Source organism: Chrysemys picta, chromosome 2 (genome assembly GCF_011386835.1).
Source record: "Chrysemys picta bellii isolate R12L10 chromosome 2, ASM1138683v2, whole genome shotgun sequence".
NCBI lineage: Eukaryota > Metazoa > Chordata > Testudines > Emydidae > Chrysemys > Chrysemys picta.
This window is the reverse complement of record NC_088792.1, coordinates 252,653,735-252,667,797: the sequence shown is the minus strand read 5'-3', so window position 1 is coordinate 252,667,797 and position 14,063 is coordinate 252,653,735. Positions and strand designations below refer to the sequence as shown.

General features: G+C 39.2%; 1 protein-coding gene across 5 annotated transcripts in view; it reads left to right on the top strand.

The window, feature by feature from the left end:
• RGS22 (regulator of G protein signaling 22) overlaps positions 1 to 14,063 on the top strand; it is a 103,539-nt gene that overhangs the window by 8,667 nt on the left and 80,809 nt on the right. For all 5 annotated transcript variants that reach the window (XM_024105301.3, XM_024105299.3, XM_024105300.3 and 2 more), the window contains 2 exons: positions 7,831 to 8,052; positions 13,220 to 13,305. In XM_024105301.3, the coding sequence (XP_023961069.2) occupies positions 7,831 to 8,052; positions 13,220 to 13,305 (308 nt within the window). The remainder of the gene's footprint in view (positions 1 to 7,830; positions 8,053 to 13,219; positions 13,306 to 14,063) is intronic.

Below are 14,063 nucleotides of genomic sequence, written 5' to 3'. Positions count from 1 at the left end.
GGGTTGGAAACGTGTATTGTGTTTTTTAAATTAAAGTGTTCTGTTGGCTTTCCAATTCTTTTGAAGGGCTTCTATATTTTAATGGTAGCATCTAATGTCTTAAGATGTTATCATCAGTAAAGCTTTGCCAATATCTATAAAATACAACATAGTATCTGGACTTCTTGGGATATAATTTCTCTTGCTTCAGGTCAATCTATATATGTAACTTGCAGTTCATCAAAATATTATAGATTAGAAGTGAAGAAGACATATTTAGTTCTTATGTTAAGATATCTTTGAAAATCAGGCCACTTTTATTTAGGTGTCTAATTTAAGGCATTCACATTTGCAAATATTAGTCCTAGTTCATCTCTTGGGTCATTGAGACTAAGGAACAATTCAGCAGTGGTGCATCTCCACTGATTTAATTTAGAGATGCACCTCCCCCCCCCCCACACCATTATTGATTCTGTCTGAAAAGTAAATTTCCTTGATTTCCGTGGGAATTTTGCCTGGGTGAAGATGGTAGAATTGGATTCTAAAAACCAGTTTTTGATTTTTAAATAAAATTTGTGAACATGTAAAGGAATATACCAGAGTGTGGGTATGGCCCACAGTGATGATACTGTCTTCTCACAGAAGCTCTCCCTTTATACTGTATAGTACCTCTCACTGCAAGTTTCCTGGGAAGCTCTCTCAACTAAACAATAAAGGCACTGTAAGAAGAACATGGGAGTTCTCTCTCCAGCTGCTTTAGTATGTGTGAATCCAAACCTAAACCTGATGTTCTTTAAGCCTAGGCCATCTATTGAGAAAGCTGGACTGTTCTGTGATGTAGCAATTTTACATCTTAAATGGGTCAGATTTTCCTCATCACAAGAATGCCCCCTCCACCCCATGTTTGTTTGGAAACTGAGTTTCCATTTGAATTTCCTCCAGATCATTCCATCACAAAGGATGGTGGGGATGGAGTCTGCTTCCCTAAACCCATGGATGTCCTTGGACCTACCCTGCACAAATTTCAAGACACCTAGTTCAGGGCCGGGCTGTCTGTCAGAAGTCCCTATGTTTCCACAGTGCTTAGTCCACCATCTTGCCTCCATGGCAGCACAGACCCTGAGCCATGCTTCCATGGTCTGAGCACTTGCAGTAGTCCCTGAAATCTACAGAAGACAACTCACATTAGCAATGCTGACTGAGCAAGTATTGTTTTACATAGGTAACCCCTGAGGGTTTCTGGAGGAACAATGCCACAAAGTCTCTCTTCTACATTTATCCGAAGTATTTTAATGGAAACTAATATTTATTAGACCTTTTTATTAATAATGGTCTCATCACCTTTATTTTCTCTTTGATTTCTGCAGAGGGGGTTCTCTTCAGGATTAAGTTCCTTTATTATCTGGAATACTGACTGTAGCCTGAATATTTTATATTCCCAACTTCCCTCCTCTTCCAGAAGATGGACTCTCAGATAGTGCAACATTCCTGTTCAAAGCACTCCACTGAAAATTCTGTCTTTTTGACTTTGTTATGCTGATATAGCTGTTGCCTAGAAACATAATTACCCAGGTCTGTTAGTATTTAGGCAACTAGTTAAACCGAAGAAATATCATGTGACTTGATGCAACAAATCAGAGGCAGCATATATTTACTTTGAGACACTCTCTCTTTTGATTTAGAGTATACCATCAGTGTATGGTAAAAATATAGCACTAGTGACTCTGTATAGCGCAGAGCAATACTCTTGTAGTTCACAGTACATTCTTTAAACAATTTGATTATATTATTCAGTACATTCCGACACCAAATGATGTATACTTTAATGAAATTGTCAGGAAAAAAAAACAAACAAACTTTGAAAGCTAAAATTATACAGAATAGCCAAAAGGACACTTTTCTTTTGGTCTGAGGTGCAGTGATTTGAGAAAGTGACTAATTTAAGAGCAATGGTCCTTTATAAAATACTTAAAACATAAATATTGTAATAAGCATATTTCCATCTCCAGTTGGCCAGGTAGCTACACCTTCTTTGTTGGATATGGATCTGGGCACTGTGAACTATACATTCGTCACCTCCAGGAATATAGTTTACCAAAGCATGACAGTTAAGGACACAAGATAGATACATCTGCTTCAGTGTATACAGGCCCATCTACACAGTAATACAGCTGAATGGAAACACATTTCTCCTGCACGCCGCAAGCCACACTGGCTTCCCATTGCATTCCAGATCCCTTTTAAAGTCCTTTTCAAAGCATTCAGTGGGCTGGGTTCTGGTTATCTAAGGGACTGTCCTTTTCTTTGTGACTTACCACAATATTTGCATTAATCAGGGATGCTGGAGCTGACAATACCCAGCTTGAAACCTCACAAGGAGGTGGGCATTCTTGGTGGCATGCCCTTGGCTGTGGAATTCCCTTACAGCAGAAATCAGGATGATCATGAATTTTACCAACTTCAGATTTTAAGACCTGCTTCTTTTCAAAAGCCTTTCCACTATAAGTGCCCTAAAGAATGGACAATGTTACTTCTCTGGAGATAAAAATATTTCAACACTTCTATGGTATTAAAAATAGATATATTTTCCTCTCTCTTCAGTGCACACAAACGCACAGAGATATTAATGGTGTAATGTGGAGAGGAAGACAAATATAGTCCTGCAGATTGATTATTACTTTGTTACATGTTTTTATTGGCACCCAGGTACAATGGTGATGGCTGCAGAAGAAATACCTAGACACAGTCTAGGTAGGGATCTGGAATCTTTATGCAGGCAAAACTTCCATGGGAGTTTTGCCTGAGTAAAGAAGGACTCTAGGATTTGGCCCATTGAAATTATCCTGAAAATAAATTAAACAAAAGAAATAAAATAATGTTTAGGCTAATTGCACTTTCAGAAAATAGACACTATGGGTCTGTAAGAGAAACGGACTCACCCCTGTGGCACCTCCTACGGGTCATCCAGGGAATTAGCTCACCAGCCTCTGGAGCGCCCTCTGCAGGCCAGTGATCCAACTCATTCTCAGCTCCCGTGTCCCTCCCAGGACCCCGGTGCCCTTTGCTCTGGGTGCTGCCCCCTGGCAATACCCACACACACACACACACACACACTAGGTCTCCCCTCCCAGGGGAACCCCCACCCACTAACCCCACCTCACTTCAGTATCAGGCTACTGCCAGTCACCAACTAGCCCCCTGACAATACCTTGGGGCAGACTGCAGTATAGGCCACTCATCACTGGCAAGGAGGATTTGGACCTGCTGCCTTAGCCTTGGCCTAGGCAGCCCTCTGCAACCCCCAGTACCACTTGGCCTTCCACTAGGCAGCAGCCTGGGGCTATCCAGGCTGGAGCTCCTCAGCTGCACTGCACTGCAGGTACCCTGTCTCTGCTCCCTGCAGCCAGACTCTTCTTTCTCTGAATACAAAGAGAGACTGCTGAACTCTTGGCTCCCAGCCTTCTTATACAGGCCAGCGGGGGCCTGATTGGGGCGTGGCCCAGCTGTGGCTACTTCCCCAATCAGCCCAGTAGCTTTTCCCTTTGCCCCAGCCCTCTGCCAGGGCTGTTTTAAACCCTTCCAGGCAGGAGTGGGGTAACCACCCTGCTACAGAGTCTGATTGCACTTCCCGGAACCCAATAGGTACAGAGTCTGATTGCACTTCCTGGAACCCAATAGGTACAGAGTCTGATTGCACTTCCCGGAACCCAATAGGTACAGAGTCTGATTGCCCTCTTACTTATACCAGTTTAAATCAGGAGTACAGTGATTTGAAACTGATGTTACTGGAGCAAAATCAGAGTGTGGATGGGTGGGAGAGAGCAAGTCAGATGGCTGACAAAAGTTAGAGTATTCCCCATTTTTAGACTCTAAACCTCTTTGGAAGCACCATATCATGGTCAGTAGATCCCCATAATTTCCAGGCTGCACAGAGGAAATTTGCATGTGCCTTGGCACCACTACAACCTGTCTCCAAGTGGATTTTTCACCACTGAGTCCCTGCACCCTAGGTTATGTTGCCAGAAACTGTCCTAACCTAGGACTAAATCTAAATGAAAGCCTTCAAGAAGTAATCTAGACCACTGTTTCTCAAACTGGGTTCCACAGACCCCTGGGGGGTCCATGAGGGTACTCCAGGGGGGTCCACGGGCCCCACTGATCAACTCCTCCCCTTACCTCCCAGCGCCTCCTACATGCCAGGGAACAGCTGTTCCCTGGCATGTAGGAGGCGCTGGGAGGGAGGAGGAGGAGTGGGGACAGAGCACGCTTGGGACAGGGGGCAGAAAGACCTGGGGAAGAGGAAAGGGAGGGGTGGAGCCGGGGCAGGAAGAAGTGGTGGGGCCTTGGAGGAAGGGGTGGAGTGGGGGTGGAGCCTGGGGCTGAGTGGGAAGGCTTGGGGGGGGCTGCGAATTTTTTTTAAATCAAAATGGAGGTCCTTGGGTTGCTAAAGTTTGAGAACAACTGATCTAGATCATCAGAAGAAGTTGTCCTTATTTCTCTCCTTACTGATACTAGATTGACTGATTGACAAAAAGCTAATCTCTTCTCCATTAATTAAATCTTTATCAATTGCTCATGATTTGCTCCTTATTCAGCATTGGGAGTGAAATCCTGGCCCCACTGAAGTTAGTGGGAGTTTTGCTATTAACTTATCTTCACCTAGGATTTCACCCTGGACTCCTAAAGCTGCTTAATCACTTGTAATGGTTTGGACTTTCATTGACATTTATGTAGAGTACACATCTTAAGGGAGTTTTGGCAAAGTCTAAAAGATATTGTATGATTTATTAAGACTTACTCTGTTCATTTTCTCCCTGTTCAGATTCTGATCCTAAGAGATGCTGAGCGGTTGTCATTCATTTTCTCTTGGGTTTAGGCTATGAGACTGGGTGGGGTTTGGTGAGCATAGTTACACATTAGGAACCTCATCTGAAGTTAAATATTTTTGACAGCTGTAAAAGCTGAGGCCATAGAGATGGATACATCTGATGTCCTGGGCGTACAGTGATGGTTGCTGTTTTGGGAGGAATAAAGGACAGTTGCCATCAGTACAATTAATTATAAGGCTTTACAACTTAGAACTGTGCATTCAGTTTGTTCTTCAGCCAAGAACATATTCAGCTATTGTGTTTGCATTTGATATCTGAGAGGTTTATTTGCTTTCAACTGTTTGTGTATGATTGTTTGTTTATTAAATTTTTTCCTAAACAGCAATATGAAAACAGCTGTTTTTGTTTTTTTTGGCTTAGTGACTTTTGTGAAACTGAGTTGATGTCCCACATACTGGATGTTTAGGATACGGCTGTCACTTATGGCTTTCAAAAGCAGGAGGGGGTGTTTTGCCACCAGGCCAAACTAAGTTGATTTTTGCCTTTCAAATTTTATCATAACATTTTTGAGGGTCCTGGATTTACTGCATATTTTATCACAGGTATAAAATTATCATCATAATAATAACAATAAATGTTTATTGTTTTTTTCTTAAGCAGTGACGTAAATGCTTCCTTCCCCATAAAGGTTTTAACAGTTCTAAGGATGTTTCTATTTGAGGCGCTGATAATATTCTCTATCTGGTAGAGTTTTAGCTTGTGTGTATGTGTGCACATACTAAGCCTAGTGAAAGAAAACTACATCTTTGATGCTGATTTGGTCTCATACACATTATTTGAAGTCTTACTTTTTTCATTCCATTAGTGTATATGTCTTATAAATGATTTGTTGTCAAACATCCAAAATGACAACACAATTTATATTTAAAAAGTTGTCATTGGCATCTGTTTCACTACATTAACGTTGCCAGATGTTTTCTGTTCAGTTAATTAGAATGCACAATGAAAAATCCAGCCTACGAATCAAGTACTAGAGATTGAGTAAAAGTAGATATGAGTGATAAATTAATGTTGTCCTTGGTTAGTTTTCAATTTAAATACCATAGAACTAAAATAATCCGGTGATGTCTACTCAAATAGTTCCAGATTATGGAATTTCTATGCCTTGTTTGCATTTTTCTGCAAGGGAGAACACATCAAAGCTTGGGAAATTTGTTTTTTTTTCTCCCCCCGACCCTCTTTTTAAAAATAATAGGAAATGAAATAATAAAAAATATGTTCAGTCAGTATTAAGGTTGCACAATCACTCAAAAATCAAAAAATGCCCAAATTAAGGTTAAATATATAAGAAATTTGCAGATATTAGGTTGGGGGGAGTTCTGGACACAAACAAACAGAGACAATACAAAACAACAACAGAACCTCTTTAAAATGCAGGCTAATATATCTGGAGAAAAAGAATCAAAGCCACAAAGAAACCTGGAAAATAACAATGTCAAAAGAGATTCATGGGTGAACAGAACATTAGATGTGCCTTTGTAGAGTGATATGGCTGTGAAACGTACCACTACAGTTGTGGACAGTATGGTCCTGACCCAATAAAGCCTTTAAGCATATGCTTAACTTTAAGCATGTGAATGGTCCTACTGACATTATGTAAACTACTCACATGCTTGAAGTTAGGCATGTGTTTAAATGCTTTGCTGAATCAGGGCCTATAGGTAGAGGAATTACATGATGTGAAAGGAACGAAACAGACCATTTCTATGGTTCTGCTTAGCCTAAGATATTGTGTTCAGATCTGGGCACCTCATTACCAGAAAGATATTGACAAATTGGAAGGAGTTCAACGTGATTTCTTTGGAGTTAAACTGGTGCAACAGAGAACAGAATCTGGCCTATGGTATGCATTCTTATAAAAAAACAAGAAGCTAAATGAAATGAAAAATATGCCAACTGAAAGAAAATAATCTTATTCTCCAATATAGGTAAAACACCAATTTTACAAACTCTGTGTGAAATCCTGTCCCTACTGTATGAAGCCAAAGGGAGTTTTGCCAATGAGTGGATGACCAGGATTTCACCTTCTAATTTTTATGAAATTCTTCTTAATGTAAAATGTTTGTTGTCCTACAATTTGATTGTGGGCTATTTGTATGTTCTGCTTTTACAGAACCTCAATTTCACAATGTTTTTGGGCATCATCCAAGATTTTTGATTAGATCTATCTGTAATTTCCCCCAACATTTCTGCTAAATGTAAAAATTGAAAGGTAGGATTAGTTTGGGTTTATAGGAAAAATGGCAGTGGAAAATCTAGTATCCATAACACTCAACAAACTAATGATGACCATACCCTGCTTTTGGGTATTTCTCAGACAGCCCCTGGAGTTGGCAAAAGTTGCATATGCATAGCTAAAGGTGGGATTTGGCCCATCCTATATACTACACAGTACCTGACTGAATTGGCAGTATATGGTAAGTTTCTTGGATTTGACTTTTGGTAGGCTGTTGACCTACTATATCTAAATACGAGGCATAAGCCTTTACTATATATGCCAAACACTCAGAATGATCCACCCACCAAAAAAGTAGAGCAAGAAGCTTCACTGGATATGGGATTCAATAATTTATGGTATAAACAGAGAAGTGGGGACCTGATCCTGTAAGTGAGCTTCTTGCAGAACTGTTAATAAAGACAATGGGAGTTAAGTGCGTGAGCAAGCACTTGCTGTACTGGGGCCTATATTTGCATGGGAAGAAGGTGAATTAGGGTTGAAATGAGTGACATAGTTTGTAATTCGATATAGTTGAGAGCTGTGGTAATAATTTATTGGAAAACCTTACAATGAGCAGGAAAAGTGGCAAGCATGCAGATTCACTATTGCAGTCCATAGCAAAAGCCATGGAACGAAGAAGGAAAATGTTTAATGATACTATCTTGCATTCTGTAAGGTGCTTCCCTACTGCAGAAACAGGAATTTTTATATGAAAGGTTTCTCTTATTACAACTTCTTTTGCAGACCTTTGCAGAGCCAGTTAAGTTTAATCCTGATTTTGGCGTTTTTGAAGTAGTTAATGATACCCCACAATGTCTGGAAAACCAGCTGAAAAAAATTCTACATAATCAGAAACCTCCCAGTCCCATTTATGATGTTACAAGGAAGGCAAAGAATGATGGGCAGCTTTCCAAAAAGAGCAGCATTTTTCCAGACTTCAGTGTTGACCCAAATTACAGTATTATGGTAAGCACGTTATGTCCAGTGACTTTATATTTAAATCCAATTATATTGATACTGACAGCAGTTACTGTTGTGTTTGGCTTGTTATCTTGGGAAAAATGTTAGTTTGTGTGTTAGGAAAACAGTATGATGGGCCAAATTATGTCTTGAGATGCACATAGATCTTCCGTTCAAGTGAACTGAACTACACACATCCATCCTGTAAAGTAGAATTTGTTTTGGTGGTCTGAATGCTCACTAATATTAAGACAAAAGTTAGGCCATGTCTACAGTTGGAGCACTTTACCCGTATAAGAATACCACAGTACTCTACTAACAAGGCATTCCTAGTATAGACGCAGCTATACTGCCAAAGCAGCATAGAAAGAAAATAATATTCAGTATACTGAGAAACTTGGTTTATTCCCATTGTTGCTTATATTGCATTGGAGTAAATTATGTGACTCTAGTTTCTTTCATTCATGGCTATTCTAATTAGGGCTGTTGATTAATTGCAGTTAACTCACGCGATTAATTAAAAAAAATTAACTGGGATTAAAAAATTTAATCATGATTAATCGCACCATTAAACAATGGAATACCAATTTAAATTTATTAAATATTTGTGGATGTTTTTCTACATTTTCAAATATATTGATTTCTATTACAACACAGAATACAAAGTGTACAGTGCTCACTTATTTTTTATTACAAATATTTGCACTGTAAAAATGAATAAGAAATAGTATTTTTCAATTCACCTCATACAAGTACTGTAGTGCAATCTCTTTATCATGAAAGTGTAACTTACAAATGTAGATTTTTTTTTGTTACATAACTGCACTCAGAAACAAAACAATATAAAACTTTAGAGCCTACAAGTCCACTCAGTCCTACTTCTTGTTCAGCCAATTGCTAGGACAAGCAAGTTTGTTTAGATTTACGGGAGATACCGCTCACTGCTTCTTATTTACAATGCCACCTGAAAGTGAGAACAGGCATTCACATGGCATTTTTGTAGCCCACGTTGCAAAGTATTTACATGCCAGATATGCTAAACATTCATATGCCTCTTCATGCTTCAGCCAGCATTCCAGAGGACATGCTTCCATGCTGATGAGGCTCTTTAAAAAAATAATGCGTTAATTAAATTTGTGACTGAACTCCTTGTGGGAGACTTGTGTGTCTCCTGTTCTGTTTTACCCGAATTCTGCCATATATTTCATATTATAGCAGTCTCGGATGATGACCCAGCACATGTTGGTTTTAAGAACACTTTCACAGCACATTTGACAAAACGCAAAGAAGGTACCAATGTGAGATTTCTAAGGATAGCTACAGCACTCGACCCAAGGTTTAGGAATCTGAAGTGCCTTCCAAAAGAGGGATGAGGTGTGGAGCATGCTTCCAGATGTCTTAAAAGAGCAACACTCGGATGCGGAAACTACGGAACCCAAACCACCAAAAAAGAAAATCAACCTTCTGCTGGTGGCATCTGACTCAGATGATGAAAATGAACATGCATCGGTCCGCTCTGCTTTGGATCGTTATCGAGCAGAACCCATCATAAGCATTGACACATGTCTTCTGGAATGGTGGTTGAAGCATGAAGGCACATATGAATAAATATCTTTTGATGCCGGTTACAACAGTGCCATGCGAATGCCTATTCTCACTTTCAGATTACATTGTAAACAAGACATGGGCAGCATTATGTCCTGCAAATTATAACTAAACTTATTTGTCTGAGTGATTAGCTGAAGTAGGACTGAGTGGACTTGTAGGCTCTAAAGTTTTACATTGTTTTCTTTTTGAATGCAGTTATTTTTTGTACATAATTTTACATTTGTAAGTTCAACTTTCATTATAAAGAGATTGCACTACAGTACTTGTATCAGGTGAATTGAAAAAATACTATTTTTTTAATTTTTACAGTGCAAATATTTGTAATAAAAATAAATATAAAGTGAACACTGTATACTTTGTATTCTGTGTTGTAATTGAAATCAATATATTTTAAAATGTAGAAAACATTCAAAATATTTAAATAAATGGTATTCTATTATTGTTTAACAGCACGATTAATAGCGATCCATTTTTTTAATTGCGATTAATTTTGACAGCCCTAGTTCTAATGCCCTGTCAAAATTAGGAATGAGGCTGCTCTATCTTATGCCAGGGCTGGCGGCCAGTTAGAGAATCAGAGAGCTCTAACCGGCTGCCTCTCTGCTTTGCTGAGCATAAACTTGGTGAAGCAGAGATTCTGGCTCACAACAGAATGAGAAAAATATCTGCAGTACTGCAATATTTGGTGGCAAACTAAACAGGAAAGACAGACGAGGCTGAAGAGATGGGGCAGTAGCACTATATCGGCCTCCAGATAAGAAAACAAAATTGAATGCACAATGTTAAGAGAGGTCAAAGAGGCAGCAAAATCTAACAAAAGTATAGTACTGACCGCCTATATCTGCTCACATATACACAAAACAAGTCCAATGGCACAATGGGACAAAGTTTGAGAAACAATTTCTTGACATCGTAAGTGACTGCTTCTTGGAACAACAAGTTATAGCGCATACGAGAACTGAAGCTGTTCCTGACTTAGTCTTAAGTAACCCACAGGAGCAAATTCAAGAAGTGATGGTATTGGAGTCACTAAGTAATAGAGACCACAGTATAAGCAGGTTCAACATCCAAGGTCCAGATAAGGTACCAAAAATGGTTATGAACCTCTGCTCTAGGTCAAATTCAGCCTTGAAATAATCAAGTACATTGATTTCAGTGGTGTTGCAGAGAGGGCATATGTTTCTTCCTAAGATCAGCAGGGTTTTTGCTGGGTTTCTCTGAATATCCTGCCTCTTCTTCACCACCACTAATGCCTCTCACATAGGTTGGGAGATGGGGACAGTGCTGCATTGTTTCTAAGAATAATTGACCCTCCATGGGATTTTTCACATAAGAGAAATATTGTGACCTTTATAAAGAAAAATATTCTTCAGGACATTCCTGACACTTTTTTTGGCGGGGGCATGTTGCACCTCTGTTCTTCCTTCTGGCATCCTGGATGGGTGATTTGTATGCCCCCTCAGCTTTTGTGTGGTACCTATGATTAACAGGCATGAATTCAGAAGCTGCTGGGGCATACCAGCATGCCAAAAATCAGTACAGCAGCTACACAAAGTAGAAGAAAGCAGCCACAGCTGTTGTATCCTGCCAACAGCGATAATACATCTTGTGTTCTCTTTCTCAGTCCTCGTCTCCCTCTCAGCCTGTTTAGACTTATGAACAGGAAAAGGGTACACGTGTTGGTTTATTACAGATGTGGGGTATGTATGCATTGATCTGAGGTCAGTCAAGAATCAATCGGGGGTGAAATATATGAAGGAAAGGCATATGCAGTTATGGGAAGAACTATTAACAAGTAGAGAAGGAAACTGGTAGAGGTTCTGCATATCTTACTTTACATAGGTTCCAGCAAAGCACTTAAATAAGACCTGAGGAGTCTATGAGACCATCCACATGCCTAAAGTTAAACACATGCTTCAAAACTATGCTGGATTGGGTCCCACAATACCTAAAGCTGGCCCTAGTTACAAATCTACTGTATTCAATTGAGAACTCTTTTTCTGAGAAGGCTTTCCTTCAGATGATAAATATAATTTTACATATCATCCATTCACAGGAGAATTAAACATGTTATAAATAACTCAAATAAAACACCAGGATTTGATTCAACTGGTACATAAATGTTACAAATATTTTTCTTACATCGAGGGAGACTGACCAAAATAAAGAGACAACCTTCTGTATTTCCAAAAACCTTATCAGTTACCAAAAAGAGGCATACACTATAAGGATGAAAATAATTATTCTTCATTTCCACAAAGGATATGACCCACAGCCAACATAAGCCTTCCACGTTTTGATATATTTTCTTTTATTTAAAAGAAACCACCTACTTTTCAAAGTAATTTAGATAGTTTAACTCCCCTGGGGATATTTATGGAGCAGAAATAACCCTTATCCCTTATGAAATATTAGCTCACAGAAAGATAATTCAGGACCTAGCCCAGTACTAATTAATTGAGGTAGCAAACTGCTAAATATCCATCATTTTGTCCCTGCCTATACTACACCTGTGGACAAGTTGAGGATTTCATTCTTCCAGGCCATCAATTTCACCAGCAATCAAGTCACTAAAATAAAATCTAGGAACAGAGAAATACACCTGAGAGAAGTGAAAAAACTAAACGCTTCAGGATTTATAAAGTTGTCAAAGGTGCCAGATTTTAGGTTTATTTCTTATTAGCCAATAGAGAGATACTATGAGACTGCTTCTCCTCTCATGTATGCTGGTATAAATCAGTAATAATTCCACTGATGTCAGAATTAACCCAGTATATAACTGCTTATTATGTTCATGGCATACACACAGAAAAATTAGATAAAAACATAAATACTCTTGCTGGAAGGTTGCAATGTACCAGTACTTTATTTCTTAGAATTCAAAACTATAACACCCAAGAACCTACAGGCTGCTCCCTAAGGCAGAGAGGCACAATTCATCCCACTTTGCTTTAAGATGGCTCTTTCCAGACAGATGTGGATTGCATGCTTTGCTACAGCACTCCCTAGCCTGGACCAGGAAACAGCCTCTACCCCTCACACACACTTAAAGTGATACGTTGCAATTCTAACACTGTCCTCAATACATCATATCGGTGTGGGTGAAAACTATGTTTTTTTTTTAAATATCCACAGTTCTCCTGCTTTGGGGCTCTTGTTAAGACCATTTGAAAGTTTCCTCAGCCCTCAAAATATTGATGAAAACCCTAATTGTGGTTATTTTTAAAATAAGTATAGTCAGCAAAGTTACCTGTTTCATATTGCAGTTGATTTGTGGGCAGCTGGTACTCTGATTTGCATTCCTCTGTCACTTGCACTAGTTTTGAACAGGGAAATTCCAATGGCTTAAGTTTCCATGTATGCAGTTTTAAGAAAGATCAGAATCAGACTCTCAGTTGTTATAGGAAGGTAAATTAATTCACTTGTCTGGTTAGACTATGTTTGAGAGGGAAAGTTGTTTACTTTGCTAGAATAACTACAAGGTAACCTATCAATTAACCATGTGGCAAATAAAACTTGATGAAGTGAAGCATTAATAGATATTTGATTTTTTTTGTTTTAATAGCGTCTTGAGCGAGAACAGGGAATTCAGTGGATTAAGAAAGAAAGACTCCCAGCCTTTCTAAAAAGTGATTGTTACTTTGAATACAGGTATTGCCCACTCTAATGTCATATCAAGTTTTAAATTTGTTAATTTATCTCCTCTATTTAGTTTGTCTTGACATAACTCTTACAACATTTTCTCAGATCTTTTGCCCCATGTAACCCACATAATTTCAGTGATGTGGATAAATTAAAATGAGGCTGATGCTTTTTCTCCACTTCCTCTTGACTCTAATTTCCCTTGCCCATAAAATGACAAGATTGAAATAAAAGCTATTCTAGAATTAGGATAAAGCTGCTACGTCTGCTTGTGTTATGCATGAGGTCAGACTAGATAATCACAATGGTTCGTTCTGGCCTTCGACTCTATGGATCTATCTAGCCATATCTAGGTACTGTAAATGAATTATAAAAAGTAGTGGAATCTGTGTGGAAGGGACAGCCAATTCTCCATTATCCTCTTTGTTTTAATCACTGGTTTCCACCTTTACGAAGGTAGCTAGATTTTCCTCTGACCAGGTTCTTTGAGGAATGCTATAGCAAAATGGTGAGTCTTGCAGCATGACCTGATGTACTTGTTGAACTCTTCCTGACCTCCTTTGAGAGGATGTCCCAGAGCCTTGGACCTACTGGGGAAGGCCCTTCCTCCAGATCCCTAAAGTTCATGTCTGGGTTCTGTTGATTGTAGTATGCAGGATGATCACAGCTGTGCTAGTGAGTCCCTGAGTGGCTGCCTGGTAGCCTGGCTTATCAAGTTCCTTTTTTATTGTAGAAATTGACCAGTTCTTTGGGCACTGAGTGTTGCA